The sequence below is a fragment of the Trichechus manatus genome, unplaced genomic scaffold, assembly GCF_000243295.1.
Source record: "Trichechus manatus latirostris isolate Lorelei unplaced genomic scaffold, TriManLat1.0 scaffold00003, whole genome shotgun sequence".
Lineage (NCBI taxonomy): Eukaryota > Metazoa > Chordata > Mammalia > Sirenia > Trichechidae > Trichechus > Trichechus manatus.
Window position 1 is genome coordinate 13,627,053 of NW_004443939.1, and position 19,913 is coordinate 13,646,965.

The following is a 19,913-nucleotide window of genomic DNA, read 5'->3' on the forward strand; positions in this document are numbered from 1 at the left end:
AGTTGGCTGATTGTGCCCTTTAGGTCTTCTGTATCTTTGTTGAGTTTCTTCTTAGTTATTCTGTCCTTTACTGAGAATGGTGTGTTGAAGTCTCCTTAAGTCAATCTGTTTTGATGTATAAAAGAGAGAAGCAAGCAGAGAGACGGGGGACTGCATACACCAAGAAAGTAGTGTTGGTAGCAGAGCACTTCCTTTGGACCTGGAATCCTTGTGCTGAGAATCTCCTGCACCAAGGAAAGACTGATGACAAGGACCTTCCTACAGAGCTGACAGACAGAGAAAGCCTTTCCCTGGAGCTGACACCCTGAATTCGGACTTCTAGCCTACTAGACTGTGAAGGAATAAACTTCTGTTTGTTGAAGTCATCCACTTGTGGTATTTCTGTAATAACAGAATCTGTTATAGATGACTAAAACACACAGTAACAACAAACTTCAAGTTCCGCCCAACTCCCCACTAGATTAACATAACCCCACACACTAAAGATCTAGCAGAAGCAAAAGTGTATTCATCTCCAAGCATAAAAAATATTTACCTCAGCATCTACTGTCCAATAAATGTACCATGTCGTTATTAACAAGGAATTTAAAATAATTAAAAATAACTATGATTAATGTTTGTATCAATCATAGTTCTCCAGAGAAACAGAACCATACGCATACATACATACGTAGATATGTATACATTTTTTTTTTCAAGGAATTGGCTTATGCAGTTGTAAGATATGACAAGTCTGAAATCTGTAGAGCAGGGCAGGAGCTGACACTGCAGTCTTCAGAAGAATTTCTTCTTCCTCAGGGAAATCTCAGTTTTGCTATTAAGGTCTTTCAAAAGACTGGATGAGGCCTACCCACATTATGGAGGATACTCCTCTTAAAGTCAACTGATTGTAAATGTTTTGTAAATGATACAAAATATCTTCACAGCAACACCTAAATTAGTGTTTGATTGAATAATTGAGTACTATAGCCTACTCAAGTAGAACACATAATAATAATCATCGTAGTCCATCCCTTGTTGACTTAGTACCCATACACATCTTTTAAACCATACTTAATCTCCAAATAAAGATAATAACAACTCCCATAAGGAAACAGAAATCTTCTCAAATAAGGTTATGTGGGAGAGTTTAACAAAGGAACTATTTACAAGGATGTTTAAGAAAGGGAAGAAGGGCTGGTGCCATGCTCCAGGGCTAAAAGTGGTTCTGGTAACTACTCCTTCCCCTTCAGGCCTAGGGGTCTAAATGGCTCCCTAGTGTTCTAGCCCTGGAATATGGCACCAGCCCTTGTTCCTTTTTCTAAATTCTTCCAAAGTTTGTTGAGCTTCTTGGATAAGTAGATTCATGTCTTTCATCAAATTTGCAAAGTTTGGGCTATTATTTCTTCAAGTGTTCTTTCTGGACCTTTCTCTCTCTCTCTCTCTTTCTGGGACTCCCATTAGCCTATGTTGGTTGGTTGGATGGTGTCCCAAATTTCCCTTAGGCTCTGTTTGACTTTCTTCATTCTTTCTCTCTTTTCTCTTTAGATTCAGTAATATCAATCATCCAGACTTCAAGTTCACTGATTCTTCTGCCATCTCATATTGGCTATTAAACACCCCCAGTGAATTTTTCATTTCCATTATTGTACTTTTCAGTTCCAGTATTTCTATTAGGTTCTTTATATAATTTCTACCTCTTTATTGATATTCTCATTTTGTTCCTTTATAACTTTCCTGATTTCCTTTCATTTTTGTCTGTTTTTTTCTTTAGCTCCTTGAGCATATTTAATACTGTTGTTTTAAAGTTTTTGTCTAGTAAATCCATTAACTAGGCTTCCACGGGGACAGTTTCTGTCACTTTGTTTTGTTCTTTTCAACACAAAAATCCTTTCCTGTTCCTTTGCATGTCTTGTAATTTTTTTAACATTACATCTGAGATTTTTGAATATTATAAATGTAGTAACTCTGGAAACCAGATTCTGCCCTCTCCCCAGGGCTTCCTGGGGACTGCATTGAGCCTAGAGATCAGTCTGAGGTAAATGTAGGTTCTTCTCAGTACTTTCTGAACATGCTTCTTTCTCTGGGAATATGTGTGGCTTTCTGAATCCCCTCATATATACAGTGCTTTTGAAAGCCTTAATTTCTGAAACTATTCCAAGTCTTTCCTTCCAGCCTTTAGGTGCCTAGTGTATGCCTTAATGACACTCTTTAGCCCCAGGTAGCTACAGGCAGTTATGGCTGTCGGTCATTTCCCACTGTCCCTCAGCCCTACCTGAACTCTGAGATAGGCCAAACTGAGATGAGTACCTTGGTTCAGTACTTTTGGCAGTCCCAGACAGGTTAGAACTGACACACACAAAACTTTATAAGTGTAGTCTATTCTGCTCCATCTAGATACAAAAACTAAGCTCCCTCTCTGGGAATGTGGGCTGAAGCCACTTTAAGATGATCATACCAAGTTGGGAAATGGATGGGACTCTGGTGAGTAAAAAACCAAAGTTTTTGTACCGTTTATGTGTCACTTTTCCTTGCGTCAGTATTCACTTAGTTGTTACAACTCTTTTATTGGTTTCCAAATTTCTGCCAAAATTGATTCTGCCAGGTTTTCCTTATTTTGTTCGCTTTGGTGTTTTTGTGAGGAGACAGGAGCATGCAGTTGCTCACACAACCACCTTGCTCCAGACTCCCTTACAAAGTTTGTTTAAGCTTCATTTTCTTCATTCAAAAATTGAAAAAGTTCACTTATATAGTCACTAAAATTCTTAAAAATATTTTGTCAACATATAAGATGAAATTATGTGAATGTATGAGATGGAATCTTTGAGTAGCGGAGAACAGGAAAAATGCCCCTGCAATAAAATTAAGAAGTAATAAAAGCCAGAACCCAGAAAGTGTCAATGGCTATATAAAAGAAGAATTTGAGGCAGGACCAAGATGGCAGAATAGTCAGACACTTTGTGTTACCCCTATTACAACAAAGACTTGAAAAAACAAGTGAATCGCATATGCATGGCAATCTAGGAACCCTAATCATCAAAGACAAAGCTGAAGAATCAGACTGAGTGACAGGTGGAAGGAGAGACAATTCAAAAATTCAAATCTGCACCCTCCAAAACCAAACAGGAGCAACACCAGACCTGTAGAAGTTAAGAGCAAGCTCCCAAACAACTGCATGTGCACCATAACCCTTCCCTTCACCAGAGCTCCACAGCCAAGGAGCACTCCCTTCACATCCACCCCCCTCCCCACTCCAACACCAGTCCTGAAGCATTCAACACCACCATGCCCCCTAAGCCAGGAACTCACGCCTGGATCTGGAGGTACCTGCTCCTTAGCCAAGCCACTGGCGTAGGGGGTCCACAGACTTGCAGCACCCTTCACCGCTGCTAATTACTGGCACTAGCACCTTGTGGGCCAATCCAGTGCGGCACACCCTCATTAGGACAAAATAGGGAGTGCATCCACATGAAGCCCATTTTCACCTGCAGTAGCCAAGTGGGAGCTGCCCATTTGTGACATTTGACACTGTCTCGCCCCCTAAGAAGGGGCCTCATCTACCCACACTGGGGGTCTGAGGGCCAATGGTACCTCCCACTCCATCTAGCAATCCACGATAGAGGCCTGAGAATTAGTAGTGCCTCCCAATCCCTCCAACTAATGGCACCAGGCATCCAAGGGCTGGTTGTGCTAACCCTCCCACTATGTGCTCAAGTAGACAGGGGAACGCCCTTCATCCAGGCACCTGGAAGCAGCGAACAGCCCCCTGTCTTGTTATCTGCATCACCCCCCACTGCAACAAGAGACCTGTGCCTGCTCTGAACATCCCTATGCAGCCTTGCTCACCCAGGACTATATTTGAGAGTCTCCATAACACAAACTGGGAATCACGACCTAATCAAGTTGACAGATATGTCTGGGGGTCACAATTCAATCCATGAGACCAAGCAAGAATTATATATCCAGCAAAATTATCTCTCAAATACAATGGTAAAATTAGGTCATTTCCAGATAAACAAAAATTAAGGGAATTTGTAAAAACCAGACCAAAATTACAAGAAATATTAAAGGAAGTCCTCTGGTTAGAGAACCAGCAACATCAGACAAGAATCCAAGACTAGGACACAGGAAAGATCAACCAGATACCAACTCATATAGGGAATTCACAAAAACAAAACAAAGCTAAAAGTCTGAAAATAGGGAGCCAGAGACATCAATATGTAAATGATGACAATGTCAAAAGAAAAAAGAGGAAATAAATGATGTAGACATAGAACTTCCATGCAGAGAGGAAGTCAAGGCAATATCAAGAAATGAAAGATTAGTTTAAACTTAGAAAAATAAAGGTAAATTTAAAGGTAATCACAAAGGAAGCTAACAAACCTATCCATTAAAATAAAAAAGAAGAAAGACATAAAGACTCAGCAAACACAAAATCAACAATAATGAAAGAGATGAAAAGGAGATACATAAACAAAAGGAACTCAGCACAGAAAATTAAGTGGAACAACAAAACCATCAACACCACAAAAAAGAAAAATACATCAAAATGACAGCAGTAAAGTCATACCTATCAATAATTACACTGAATGTAAATGTCCTAAATGCACCATTAAAGAGAAAAAGAATGGCAGAATGGATTTAAAAAAAAAAAAAAGATCCTTTTATATGCTGTCTATAAGAGACACACCCTATACACCAAAACTTAAACAAACTAAAACTCAAAGGATGGAAAAAATGTATCAAGGAAACAATAACCAAGAAGGAGCAGAAGTGGCAATATTAATCTCCGATAAAACAGACTTTAAAGCAAAATCCACCATAAAGGATAAGGAAGGACACTATATGATGATTAAAGGGTCAATATACCAGGAGGACATAATCATAATAAATACATATGCACTCAATGACAGGGCTCCAAAATACATAAAACAAACTACAATAGCATTGAAAAGAAATTGACAGTTCCACAATAACAGTAGGAGGCTTCAACACACCACTTTCAGTGAAGGACAGAATATCTAGAAAAAAACTCAACAAAATTACAGAAGATATGAATGCCACAATCAAGCAACTCAACCTCATAGACACATACGGAACACTCCATCCAACAGTAGCGAAGTATACATTCTTTTCCAACACACATGGAACATTATCCAAAGTAGACTGCATTTTAGGCCACAAAGCAAGCCTTAACAAAATCCAAAACACTGAAATAATACAAAGCATCTTCTCTGATCAAAATGTCATAAAGGTAGAAATCAATAACAGAAACAGCAAGGGAAAAAAAATCAAATACATGGAAACTGAACAACAACTTGCTTAAAAACTACTGGATAATAGAAGAAATCAAGGACAGAATAAAAAAAAATCATAGATTCAAACGAGAATGAAAACACTTCTTGCCAAAACCTTTGGGACACAGCACAAGCAGTGCTTAAAAGTCAATTTATAGCAATAAATACACACATCGAAAAAGAAGAAAGGGCCAAAATCAAAACATGAACCCTACAACTTGAACAAGTAGAAAGAGAGCAGCAAAAGGAGCCCTTAGGCACTAGAAGAAAGGAAATAATAAAGATTAGAGCAGAAATAAATGCAATAGAGAATAGAAAAACAACAGAAAGAATCAATGAGACCAAAAGCTGGTTCTTTAAAAAGATAAACAAAATCAGCAAACCAATTGCCAAACTGACAAAAGAAAAACAGTAGAGGAAGCAAATGATCCACTTAAGAAATGAGATGGGTGATATCACAACAGACCCAATTGAAATAAAAAGGATCATAACAAAATATTACGTAAAATTGTACTCCAACAAATTTGAAAACATAGAGGAAATGGACAAATTTCTAGAAACACATTACCTATCTAAACTAACATAAACTAAGGTAGAAAAACTTAACAGACCTAAAACAAAGAGATTACAGAGGTAATAAAAAAACTCCCAACAAAAAAAAGTCCTGGTCTGGATGGCTTCATTGCAGAATTCTACCAAACCTTCAGAGAAGAGGTAATGCCAATACTACTCAAGCTTTTTCAAAGCATAGAAAAGGATGGAATACTCCCAAACTCATTCTATGAAACTAGCATAACCCTGATAACCAAAGGCAGGCAAAGACACCACAAAAAAAACAAAACTACAGACCAATGTCCCTCATGAACATAGACATAAAAATTCTCAACAAAATTCTACCCAATAGAATGCAACAGCATATCAAAAAAATAATACATTATGACCAAGTGGGATTCATACCAGGTACACAGAGATGGTTCAGTGTTAGAAAATCAGTCAACGTAATCCACCACATAAATAAAACAAAAGAAAAGAACCACATGATCTTATCAATTGATGAAGAAAAGGCATTTGACAAAGTCCAACACACATTCCTAATAAAAACTCTCAGGAAAATAGGAATAGAAGGGAAATTCCTCAACATAATAAAGAGCATTTATACAAAAGCAACAGCCAACACCATTCTAAATGGAGAGAGATTGAAAGCGTTTCTCTTGAGAACAAGAATGAGGCAAGGATACACTATATCACCATTCTGATTCAACACTGTGCTGGAAGTACTAGTGTGATGGTTAAGATTGTGTGTCAGCTTGGCTGGGCCTGATTCTCAGTGTTTATATGTTATCACTCCCACGATGGAATCTGCTGTGAGTAGCCAATCAGTTGAAAGGGAGTTTCCTTGGGGGTGTGGCCTGCATCCGAATATAAGTTGACGTTCTGGCTTTTTTGCTCACTCTGGATCCTGTGGCTGCCTCCTATTTGTCTGGCCTCTGGTTCTTGGGACTTGAGCTATCAGCTTATCTGCTGATCTTGGGATTCGTGGATCTTCACAGCCTGTGAGCAGGAGTCCTTCTCTCTGACTTGCCAATCTTGGGTTCGCCAGTGCCTGCAGATATTTGAATCGAGAGAAGCCTCTATCCTGATCCACGGACTTGGGACATTCCAGCCTTTATAATCGTGGGCCATTTTGTTGATATAAATCTCTCTATATATTTATACACTTTACTGGTTTTGCTTCTCTAGAGAACCCAGCCTAAGACATTTGGTACCAAGAGTGGTTCTAGAGAAACAAAATTGTAAGGATAAGTTTCCAAAATTGGTTCTCAAGTCTGGTTAGTTGATGATTCTGCTTCCAGCAGTAAAAAGGGCACAGCTAATCCAAGGCATTAGGTGGTGATAACAGATATGCAAAATATCACCACCAGGAGAGCAGGTATTGGTGAAAGGCGAAGTTCTGGGTGAACACATGTGTGATATTTTTCTACAGTTTTGTCAGAATGAGAAGTATAAGGAAGCTGGTTGGTTGGTCCAACCTTCACTAGAGAAAGTCATGAAATAAAGAGATGTGCTCAGGGCTTCAGAGTCGAAGCTCAAGTGCTGCATAAATGACCTTAAGGCTTCCACTTGTGCTTTGAAAGAAAGCCTTATTTCTTGTAGTAACAGGGCTGAAATTGCCGAAAACCAAACCCAGAGTCGTATTGTAAGAGTGGCTGAATTATAATGCCAGCTCAATTGCCAACCTTGAGAGGTATCTGAAGTTAAAGTAAGGACATTGATTGGGAAGAAACAGGATCCTGAAACTTGCGATGGGGACATATGAGCAGATAATCAGGAAGCTGGAAACACTGAGCCCCTAAATTCCATTGAATCACTCCTGCCAGCAGAACCACTCCCACCTGAAGAAACAACTTCATGTTTGCCTGCTTAACAACCCTGCCCAGAAAAATCAATAGCCCCTCCACTCCTATCTAATAAGATTAGCCCTAGCCCAGCTGCCTCTAAAGAGCCTTTGTCTAAGTCATTGCCTGGGGCATCACTTGAGGCAGATGCTTTACAAGACAATGCTGAATGTTCTCAAAACAATTCCACACTACCTTCTGACTTCTAGACCTACAAGTAGACTTAAGTCCCAGTGAGTTCCAAAAGGTGAAGTACAGAATGTGACCCAGGAGGAGGTATGCTACACTCCAAAAGAATGGCTTCACTTTTCTAATATGTACAAACAGAAACCTGGGGAATATGTGTGGGAATGGCTATTAAGGGTGTGAGATAATGGTGCAAGGAACATAAAGATGGATCAATCTTAGTTTATTGATATGGGTCCACTAAGCATAGATTCTTCATTCAATGTCTCAACTTGAGAAGTTAGGAAAGGATCTAATAGTTTATTTGGTTGGGTTGCTGAAGCATGGATTACAAGGTGGCCTACACTAAATCAAGTTGAAGTACCAGACCTGCTATGGTATACTGTAGAAGAAGGTATCCAAAGGCTTAGGCAAATTGGCATGCTAGAGTAGATTTATCAGGTTAGACCCACAGACCTACACATGGAGTGCCCAGAGGACACACCTTTTACCACAACTGTGAGGAACAAATTTGTGAAGGGAGCTCAAGTATACTTGAAGACTGCTGTGATTGCTATTTTATGTAAATCTGATTTGACAGTGGGAACTGCCCTAACTGAATTAAGATACCTAACTACAATGGGGCTGATTGGACCCCGTGGTAGCAGGAGCCAAGTAGCTCCACTCAGTCGACAAAGACAATGTGGGTGTGGTTACAGTCATGGACAGCGGAGTCAAAAAGGTATTCAGAATAGTCTGACTCCTATGGACTTATGGCTTTGGCTACTTAGTCACAGTGTCCCTAGAAGTGAAATAGATAGGAAATATACTAAATATTTACTTGATCTGTACAAATGGATGAATTTTAAGTCAGGTGAATAGCAGTCTAACTTGAATCACCAGAATAGAGAGTCACAGTCCCTCAATCAATTTCCAGGTTTGAGCGAATTTAAAGACCCACAACCCCTTGAATGAAGGGGAGGCTGGGTCCCCTTGAGGAAGGAATCCAATACATTGCCAAAAACTTTTACCGTTAATCTTTCTCCTAGCCTTCCCCAAAGGGATTTACGGCCTTTTGTGAGAGTGACTGTTCACTGGGGAAAAGGAAATAATCAGACTTTTCGGGGATTACTGGATACTGGCTCTGAACTGACACTAATGCCAGGAGACCCAAAACATCACTGTGACCCACCAGTCAGAGTGGGGGCATATGGAGGTCAAGTTATTAATGGAGTCTTGGCTCATGTCCATCTCACACTTGGTCCAGTGGGTCCCCAAACCCATCCTGTAGTGATTTCCCCAGTTCCAGAATGCATAATTGGAATAGATATACTCAGCAACTGGCAGAACCCTGACATTGGATCCCTGACAAATAAAGTAAGGGCTATTATGGTAGGAAAAGTCAAGTGGAAGCCATTAGAACTGCCCCTACCTAGGAAAATAGTAAACCAAAAGCAATACCACATTCCTGGAGGGATTGAAGAGATTACTGCCACCATCAAGGACTTGAAGGGTGCAGGGGTGGTGATTCGCACCATATCCCTGGTTCAACTCACCTATTTGGCCTGTACAAAAAACAGATGGATCTTGGAGAATGACAGTAGATTACTGAAAGCTTAACCAGGCGGTGACTCCAATTGCAGCTGTTGTTTCCGATATAGTTTCATTGCCCGAGCAAATTAATACATCTTCTGGTACCTGGTATGCAGCTATTGATCTGGCTAATGCTTTTTTCTCCATACCTATTTCGAAGGACCATCAGAAGCAGTTTGCCTTCAGCTGGCAAGGCCAGCAATACACCTTCACTTGCCTACCTCAGACCTACATCAACTCTCCAGCCCTATGTCATAATTTACTCCACAGGGATCTTGATCGCCTCTCCCTTCCACAAGACGTTACATTGGTCCATTACAATGATGACATTATGCTGATTGGACCTAGAAGGAAGAAGTGTCAATGACTCTGGAATTACTGGTAAAACATTGGCATGGTAGAGGGTGGGAAGTTAATCCCACAAAACTTCAGGCACCTTCCACCTAAGTGAAATTTCTAGGGGTTCAATGGTGTGGCAAATGTCAAGATGTTCCTTCTAAAGTGAAGCATAAGTTATTGCATCTGGCTGCTCCCAAAACTAAAAAGGAGGCACAATTCCTAGTGGGCCTCTTTGGATTTTGGAGGCAACATATTCCTCATTTGATGTGCTACTCTGTCCTATTTATCAAGTGATTCAAAAAGCTGCTAGTTTTGAGTGGGTCCCAGAACAAGACAAGGCTCTGCAACAGGTTCACGCTGCTGTGCAAGCTGCTCTGCCACTTGGGCCATATGATCCAGCTGATCCAATGGTGCTTCAAGTGTCATTGGGAGATAGAGATGCTGTTTGGGGTCTTTGGCAGGCCCCTACTGGTGAATCACAGTGCAGACCCTTAGGGTTTTTGAGCAAAGCCCTGACATCCTCTGCAAATAACTACTCTCCTTTTCAGAAACAGCTTTTGGCTTGTTACTGGGCCTTAGTAGAGACTGAACACTTAACCATGGGACACCAAGCCACCATCCGGCCTGAACTGCCCATCATCAACTGGGTGTTGTTTGACCCACAAAGTCATAAAGTTGGATGTGCACAGCAGCACTCCATCATCAAATGGAAGTGGTATATACGAGATCAGGCCTGAGCAGGACCTGAAGGCACAAGTAAGTTGCATGAGGAAGTGGCCCAAATGCCCATGGTCTCCACTCCTGTCACATTACCTTCCATCTCCAAGTCTGCACCTATGGCCTCATGGGGAACTCCTATGATCAGCTGACTGAATAACAGAAAACTCTTGCTGGGTTTACAGATGGTTTTGCACGATATGCAGGCACCACTCAAAAGTGGACTGCAGCAGCACTACAGCCCCTTTCTGGGACCTCCCTGAAGGACAGTGGTGACAGGAAATCCTCTCAATGGGCAGAACTTCAAGTAGTGCATCTGCTTGTTCACTTTGCTTGGAAGGAGAAATGGCCAGATGTCTTAGTCATCTAGCAGAAGTACTAAAAGTGGATGGCTTTAACAAAGAGAAGTTTATTCTCTCACAGTCCAGTAGGCTACAAGTCAATATTTAGGACATCAGCTCCAGGAGAAGGCTTTCTCTGTCAGCTCTGGAGGAAGGTCCATGTCATCAATCTTCCCTTGTTCTGGGAGCTTCTCTGCGTAGGAACCTCAGGTCCAAAGGACACAGTCTGCTCCCAGCACTGCTTTCTTGGTGGTATGAGGTTCCCATGTGTCTCTGCTCAATTCTCTCTTTTATATCTCAAAAAAGATTGGCTTAAGACACTGTCCAATCTTGTATACCTCATCAATATAACTGCTGCTAATCCATCTTATTACATCATAGTGATTGAACTTACAACACATAAGGAAATCACATCAGATTACAAAATGGCATACAATCATACAATACTGGGAATCATGACCCAGACAAGTTGACAGATATTTTGGGGGGACACAATTCAATCCACGACACTAGATGTGCGATTGTATACTGATACATGGGCTGTGACCAATGGTTTGGCTGGATGGTGAGGGACATGGAAGGAAAATGACTGGAAAATTGGAGATAAGGATTTATGGGGAAGAGGTATGTGGATAGAACTCTCTGAATGGGCCAAAGAAGTGAAGATATTCATGTCTCATGTGAATGCTCACCAAAGGATGACCTCAGCAGAGGATGATTTTAACAATCAAGTGGATAGGATGACGCGTTCTGTGGAAAACAGTCATCCTCTTTCCCCAGCTACTCCCATCATTGCTCAATGGGCTCATGAACAAAGTGGCCATGGTGGCAAGGATGGAGGTTATGCATGGTCTCAGCAACACGGACTTCCACTCACCAAGGCTGACTTGGCTACAGACACTGCTGAGTGCCCAATCTGTCAGCAGCAGACACCAACACTGAGCCCTCGAGGTGATCAGCCAGCAACCTGGTGGCAAGCTGATTACATTGGACCACTTGCATCATAGAAAGAGCAGCATTTTGTCCTTACTGCAATAGGCACTTACTCTGGATATGGATTTGCCTTCCCTGCACGCAATGCTTCTGCCAAAAGTCCCATCAGTGGACTTACAGAATCCCTTATCCACCGTCATGGTATCCCACACTGCATTGCCCCAGATCAAGGGACTCACATCACAGCAAATGAAGTGTGGCAGTGGGCCCATGCTCATGGAATTCACTGGTCTTACCATGTTCTCTATCATCCTGAAGCAGTTGGCTTGATAGAACAATGGAATGGCCTTCTAAAGACACAATTATGGCACCAGCTAGGTGGCAATACCTTGCAGGGTTGGGGCAATGTTCTCCAGGAGGCTGTATATACTCTAAACCAGCATCCAATATATGGTGCTGTTTCTCCCATAGCCAGGATTCATGGGTCCAGGAATCAAGGGGTGGAAATGGGAGTGGCACCACTCACTATTACCTCTAGTGACCCACTCACAAGATTATTGCTTCTAGTCCCCATGACCTCACGCTCTGCAGGTCTACAGGTCTTAGTTCCAAAGGGAGGAATGCTCCTACCTGGAGACACATCACTGATTCCATTGAACTGGAAGCTAAGAATGCTACCTGGCCACTTTGAGCTCCTTATGTCTCTGGATCAACAGGCAAAGAAGGGAGTTGCCATACTGGCTGGTGTGACTGATCCTGATTACCAAGAGGAAATCAGATTGATATTACATAATGGAGGTAAAGAAGAGTACGTCTGGAATGCAGGAGATCCCTTAGGGCGTCTCTTAGTGCTACCATGCCCGGTGATTAAAGTCAATGAAAAACTACAGCAACCCAATTCTGACATGACTCCTAATGACCCAGACCCTTCAGGAATGAAGGTTTGGGTCACTCCACCAGGCAAAGAACCACAACCAGCTGAGGTGCTTGCTAAGGGCAAATGGAATACAGAATGGGTGGTGGAAGAAGGTAGTTCTAAATACCAGTTACAGCCACATGACCAGTTGCAGAAACAAGAACTGTAATTGTTGTATTTCTGCATTGTACGTGTACATCAAATATTTTTGTTTTCTTCACTTATAAAATACGAGATGTAAACAGGGCTAGTTCATTTTCAGTTGTACATATGTTAGTTGTATCATGTTAGGTGCAAGTATGACTTTATAATTGTCTTTATTCAGAAATTATGTATAGTTTAAGGAGATGTGTACATGTGCGAAGTTGACAAGGGGTGGACTGTGATAGTTAAGATTGTGTGTCAGCTTGGCTGGTCCATGATTCTCAGTGTTTATATGTGATCACTCCCATGATGGACTCTGCTGTGAGTAGCCAATCAGTTGAAAGGGAGTTTCCTTGGGGGTGTGGCCTGCATCCGAATATAAGCAGACTTTCTGGCTTTTTTGCTTGCTCTGGATCCTGCGGCTTCCCCCTGTTCATCTGACCTCTGGGGTTCTTGCGACTTCAGCTATCAGTTTATCTGCCAATCTTGGCATTCATCGATTTTCACAGCCTGTGAGCCAGAAGAAGCCTCCATTCTAACCCCTGGACTTGGAACTTTCCAGTCTCTACAACCGCATGAGCTACTTCCTTGATATAAATCTCTCTATATATACATTTATAAGCTTTACTGGTTTTGCTTCTCTAGAGAACCCAGCCTAAGTCAACACTCATGTTCATTGCAGCATTATTAACAATAGCAAAAAGATGGAAACAACCTAAATGCTCATCAACGGATGAATAATAAACAAATTATGGTAAATACACACAATGGAATACTATGCAATGATAAAGAACAATGATGAATCTGTGAAACATCTCACAACATAGATGAAACCGGAGAGCATTATGCTGAGTGAAATAAGTCAGTCACAAAAGCACAAATATTGTATGAGATCATCATTATAAGAACTCAAGAAAAGGATTATGCACAGAAGAAAGCATTCTCTGATCGTTATAAGGGTGGGGAGGGAAGGAAACGGGAAATCACTAACTAGATAGTAGACAAGTGCCAACTTTGGTGAAGGAAGAACAACACACAATACATGGGAAGTCAGCCCAACTAGACCAAAGCAAAAGCATAGAAGTTTCCTACACATCCAAACACTTTGGGGGAGTATCTGAGGTGGGGGGCTGGAGACCATAGTCTGGGGGGACATCTAGGTCAGTTGGCATAACATAGTTTATAAAGAAAATATTCTACATCCCACTTTAGTGAGTAGCGTCTGGAGTCTTTAAAGCTTGCCAGCAGCCATCTAAGATACATCTATTAGTCCCATCAAGTTGGGAGCAAAGGAGAATGAAGAAAACCAAAGACACAAGGAAAATATTAGCCCAAAGGACTAAGACACTACATGGACCAAAGTCTCCACCAGCCTGAGACCACAAGAACTAGATGGTGCCCGGCTACCACCACCGACTGCTCTGACAGGGATCACAACAGAGAGTCCTGGACAGAACAGGAGAAAAATGTAGAACAGAATGAAATTCACATAAAAATACCAGACTTAATGGTCTGACAGAGACTGGAGGAACCTCCAAGACCCCCCAAACACTCTGCTAACCCAGAACTGAAACCATTTCTGAAGCCCACTTTTCAGACAAAGAGTAGACAGGCCTATAGAACAAAAAATAACACATGTGAGGAACGTGCTTCTTGGTTCAATCAAATATACGTGAACAAATGGGTAACTCCTGTTCAAAAGCAAGACAAGAAGGCAGGAAGGGACAAGAACTAAATGGACACAGGGAACCCAGGGTGGAAAGAAGGAGTGTGCTGGTACATTGTGGGGATTGCAACCAATGTCAAAAAACAATATGTATATAAATTTTTGAATGAGAAATTAACTTAAGCTGTAAACTTTCACCTAAAGTAAAATAAAATTTTAAAAAAAGAAGAATTGAATATGAGAGACACTACAAAGATATGCAACAAATTAAATGCATGGACAAGGAGGAGGAAAAAGCCATAGATGGTTTGAAGTTTTGAATCTAAGAAACTACATCATCCTATGTCAGCTCCCTAGTCTGGTACTTACGGCAACTCATGTTTAGTGCTAAAAGTATATAAACCTATCTGTTGATAACTGATAATCCAGTGTGAAAATTACATTTAAAAATATGTAATAACCCCATTTATTTATTTAATTATTTGAGCTTGTCTATACGTAATGTTTTTTAAATACCTTTTAAAACACGAAGCTGACGATAAGCTGCAAGTTTGGACTGAAATATATTTTCCATTAAAACCCGTTCCATAAAAAATAAGTCTTGATGAAACTTGTCAGATTTTAATATTGCATCTGAGCGGTCTTCTTCATCTTCATGGATTTTAGCAAGAATTACATTTTCAATATCCATTAGAGAACTCGCTTCACTATCTGTAAAATACAACCATAATGCACAGTAATAAAATAAACCAAATACTGACTATAGTTTTTTTTCTTTGTTTGTACTACAAAATCTAAGACTCAAATTTTAGAGGTTATTATGGATTGAATTATGTCCCCCTAAAACGTTTGTCAACTTGGCTAGACCATGATTCCCAGTATTGTGCAATTGTCCACCATTTTGTCATCTGGCATGATTTGCCTGTGTGTTGTAAATCCTACCTCTGTGATGTTAATGAGGCAGAATTAAAGGTAATTATGTTAATGAGACAGGAAGCAATCTACAAGATTAGGTTGTATCTTGAGTCAATCTCTTTTAGATATAAAAGACAGAAGCAAGCAGAGACAAGGGGACTTCATGCCACCAAGAATGAAGAACCAGGGCGGGAGAATGTCCTTTGGACCCAAGGTCCCTGCACTGAGAAGCTCCTAGACAGGGGAAGACTGATGACAAGGACCTTTCCCCAGAGCTGACAGAGAGGGAAAGCCTTCTCCCGGAGCTGGCACCCTGAATTTGGACTTCCAGCCTCCTACACTAAATTTCTGTTTGTTAAAGCCATCCACTTGTGTTACTGCTGTTATAGCAGCACTAGATAACTAAGACAGAATTTGCTACAGAGAGAGCAGGGTGCTGCTGTAACAGATACCTAAAATGTGGAGGTGGTTTTGAAACTGAATAGGTAGAGGCTGGAAGAGTTTTAAAGTGCCTAATAGTAAAACCTTAGATTGCTTTGAAGAGGCTGTTGGTGGAATTATGGACATCAAAGACAATTCTGGTGAGGACTCAGAAGGACGTAAGGATAGCTGTTACACTGGAGATGGTGCAGCTGGCAAGAAGAAGCAGCAGAGAAACAGCACTGGCAGAACCAGAATTGTGAGACAATGCTGGAGCCGACCCACAGAGTGAGAGAACTGAGTGCCTTACAGCCAAAGTTTACTGGCAGAGTGGAGTGCCTCCAGGCAATTATCAGTGGAGCTAAAGAGCTTTGGAACACTTGCCCCAGTAGGGCAGGCATGGGCAGGTGAGGCCTGAGGGGCCGAGAAGCCAAGGAACCAGGAAGCAGAAACTGAAGAGACAAGGAACACAGGAAGCAGAGCTGCCTCAGTCTCAAAAGGTAAGGCCACGACCTCAGGGGACTCAAAGGTTAGAGTTGCCACTCAGATGGACTAGTAGAATGGGGCCGCCCAAATTTAAGGGAGCAAAGTTGCTACAGTGGGCCTGAAAGACAGAGCCGAAGCCCCGGGCTGAGGGGCCTCCACCCAGAATCCAAAGAGTGTGGCTAACACCCACAGCCTGGAGGTCAGGGCCATTGCCTAAATGGTCTCAGAGAACAGAGGATTATTTTCAGGCTTTGAGAGCTAGTTTAATGTGTTCTGCTGTCTTGCTTGGTGCCTGTTATCCCTTCTTTCCCTCCAATTTCTCCCATTTGTAATGGAAATGTCTTAGCTTGCGCCTGTTCCACCATTGCACTTTGGAAGCAGATAACTTGTATTCTAGATTGCACAGATGAAGAGGAATTTTTGGATTTTGGACTTGGAGTTGATTTAAGACTTTTGCTATGATATGAGGAGTGAATGTGTTTTACCTGTGGCAAGGACATGAACTTTTGGAGGCCAAAGTGTGCAATGTTATGGATTGAATTTTGTCCCCAAAAAATGGTGTCAACTTGGTTAGGCCATGATTCCCAGTATTGTGTGATTGTCCACCATTTTGTCATCTGGTGTGATTTGCCTATGTGTTATAAATCCTACCTCTATGATGTTAATGAGGCAGAATTAGAAGCAGTTATGTTAATGAGGCAGGAAGCAATCTACAAGATTAGGTTGTGTCTTAAATCAATCTCTTTTGAGATATAAAAAAGAGAAGCCAGTAGAGAAGCAGTGGGACCTCATGCCACAAAGAATGAAGAACCGGGGGGGAGTGCATCCTTTGGACCTGAGGTCCTTGCACTGAGAAGCTCCTAGACCAGGGGGAGATTGATTACAATGACCTTCCCTCAGAGCCGACAGAGAGAGAAATCCTTCCCCCGGAGCTGGCACCCTGAATTCGGACTTCTAGCCTTCTAAACTGTGAGAGAATAAACTTCTGTTTGTTAAAGCCATCCACTGTGGTATTTCTGTTATAGCAGCACTAGATAACTAAGACAACTGGTCTCTAGATAAAGGTACGATTTGATGATTGCCTTATAGGAACATTAATAATTTTCCATTACTGCTGTAACAAATTACCACAAACTTAGTGTCATGGTTTGAATTATATCCCCCCAAAAATGTGTGTATCAATTTGGCTGGGCCATGATTCCCAGAATTGTGTGGTTGGCCTCCATTTTGTGATTATAATTTTATGTTAAAGAGGATTAGGGTGGGATTGTAACACCACCTTTACCCAGGTCACATCCCTGATCCAGTGTAAAGGGAGTTCTCCTGGGGTGTGGTCTGTACCACCTTCTATCTCTCAAGAGATAAAAGGAAAGGGAAGCAAGCAGAGAATTTGGGACCTCATACCATCAAGAAAGCAGTGCTGGGAGAGAGCGTGTCCTTTGGACCGGGGTCCCTGTGCAGAGAAGCTCCTAGTCCTGGGGAACACTGAAGAGAAGAAGGCCAACAGAGAAAAAAGCCTTCCCCTGGAGCTGACGCCCTGAATTTGGACTTTCAGCCTACTTTGACTGTGAGGAAATAAACTTCTCTTTGTTAAAACCATCCGCTTGTGGCATTTCTGTTATAGCAGCACTAGATGACTAAGAAGACACTTAGTGGTTAAAAATAACACAGATTTATTATCTTAAAGTTCTGTAGGTTAGAAGTCTGACACAGGTGTCACTGAGCTAAAATGAAGAACTCAACAGGGTTATGTTCCTTTCTGAAGGTTTTAGAAGAGAAGTTGTTTCCTTGTCTTTTCCAGCTTCTAAAAGCCATCCACATCCTTCTTCCATCTTTAAAGCCAGCAATGTTGTATCTCTCTCACCTTTCTTTTGCAGTTACATCTCTTTCTGATCACAGGTGGGAAAGATTCTCCACTTTTAAGGACCCATGTGGTTAGTGGGTCCACTGAGATAATCTGTGATAATCTCCTATCTCAAGAGCCTTAATGTAATCACACCTGCAAAATCCCTTTTGTCATAATAAGGTAACATATTCATAGTTTACAGGGATTGGTGTGTGGGCATCTTTGGGAGGCATTATTCTATCACACTATTTAGTAAACTCTTATTTTCAAAACAGAATCAAAGGAACTTTGTTTCTGTGAAGATGGAGTAGATTCACTTTTCCCTACTCCTCCTAAATGTAACTAAAAACCCTGAACGTTATATGTAAAACAAACATAAGAAGACTCTAAAAGGTGGAAAGAAGAAAACAGAGCAGCTAGTGACCTCAGGATCCAAGAAAATGACTCAATGATGTGTTCTCTGGGTTTTCTTTTGGCCTTATTTATCCCAGACATGGAACTGAAGAAGCTAGCAACTTGGAAACGCCAATTAGAAAGACAAAAAGCCTCAGCAGAAGCCTGCTCTCTCTTACCAAAGGACCAGGAAAGGGGTGGCCTAAAAAGACAGAAAACTTTTAGACAATAACCACTCTACTCCAACCAAACACCACAGAAAAAGTGGTGGCCCACCCTCACCCACTCCAGCAAAGGCTGAGTTAGGAGTTAAGACTTCTACTCTTTCTAGGCTGAAAGAAGGCATGCCAACCAGCATGGTGGTGAGTGGTTTCAGACAAGGCTGAGTAGGGATCCAGAACTTTCACTCCTACTAGACATAACAAAAGTTCTCTCCTCTTTGTGGTGTTGGTGGAGAGATCACTTGAGAGCCTAGAATTTCACTCTTGCCCCTCCCCCTTTTCACTGGAGTGGTCAGAGTTGGTCTGGCGGAGAGTCATGACTTTCTTCATCACTGAGTGGTAATGAGACCAACCTCCCATCTGTGGTGTCAGTGGAGGCCACATGTGGAGCAGTAATTAGGCACCCCTATCTCTCCCAGCCAGAGAGGTATCAATGTAAGCCTAATGGGGGGCCAGAACTCCCACCTCTGCCCATCAGTAATGAGGAGACCCCTTCCTCAGGTGTCATTGGAGGCTGAGGGAGTAACCTAGACTTCTAACCCCACCTGGCAATAATGAGGCAGTGCTCTCCACTTTCCCTGCTGAAGTTGTACAAAACAGAGTCAGCTAAAGTGGGAGGCTTAAATAAGACTCAGGCTTTCATAACATAATACCCAAGATGTACAGGTTTCAATCAAAAATCACTCATCATAATCTCAACTTAATGAAAAAAAGACAATCAACAGACATCAACACTGAGATGACAGAGTTGTGAGAATTATGTGACAATTTAAAGCAGTCATCATAAAAAATACTTCAACAAGTATTTATGAACACACTTGGAACAAATAAGAAAATAGAAGGCATCAAAGAAATAGAAAGTCTCAACAAAGGAAAGAACTAAATGGCAATTTTAGAACTGAAAATACATAATAACCAAAATAACAAAGACTAGAAGGCAGAAGGGGACAGGAAAGCTGGTGATAGGGAACCCATGGTTGAGGAAGGACAGTGTTGACATGTAGTGGGGTTGTTAACCATTGTCATAGGGCAATATGTGCACTAACTGTTTAATGAGAAACTATTTTGTTCTGTAAACCTTCATCTAAAGTGAGAAAAGCAGCACAACTGGAAGAATATAATTGATGTTACTGAGTTGTACATGTA

The 19,913-nt window shown here is 41.5% G+C and overlaps 1 protein-coding gene across 1 annotated transcript in view; it reads right to left on the minus strand.

The window, feature by feature from the left end:
• DNAI4 (dynein axonemal intermediate chain 4) overlaps positions 1-19,913 on the minus strand; it is a 118,523-nt gene that overhangs the window by 45,600 nt on the left and 53,010 nt on the right. Inside the window, exon 8 of the mRNA XM_023730385.1 lies at positions 15,003-15,197. Within this exon, the coding sequence (XP_023586153.1) occupies positions 15,003-15,197 (195 nt within the window). The remainder of the gene's footprint in view (positions 1-15,002; positions 15,198-19,913) is intronic.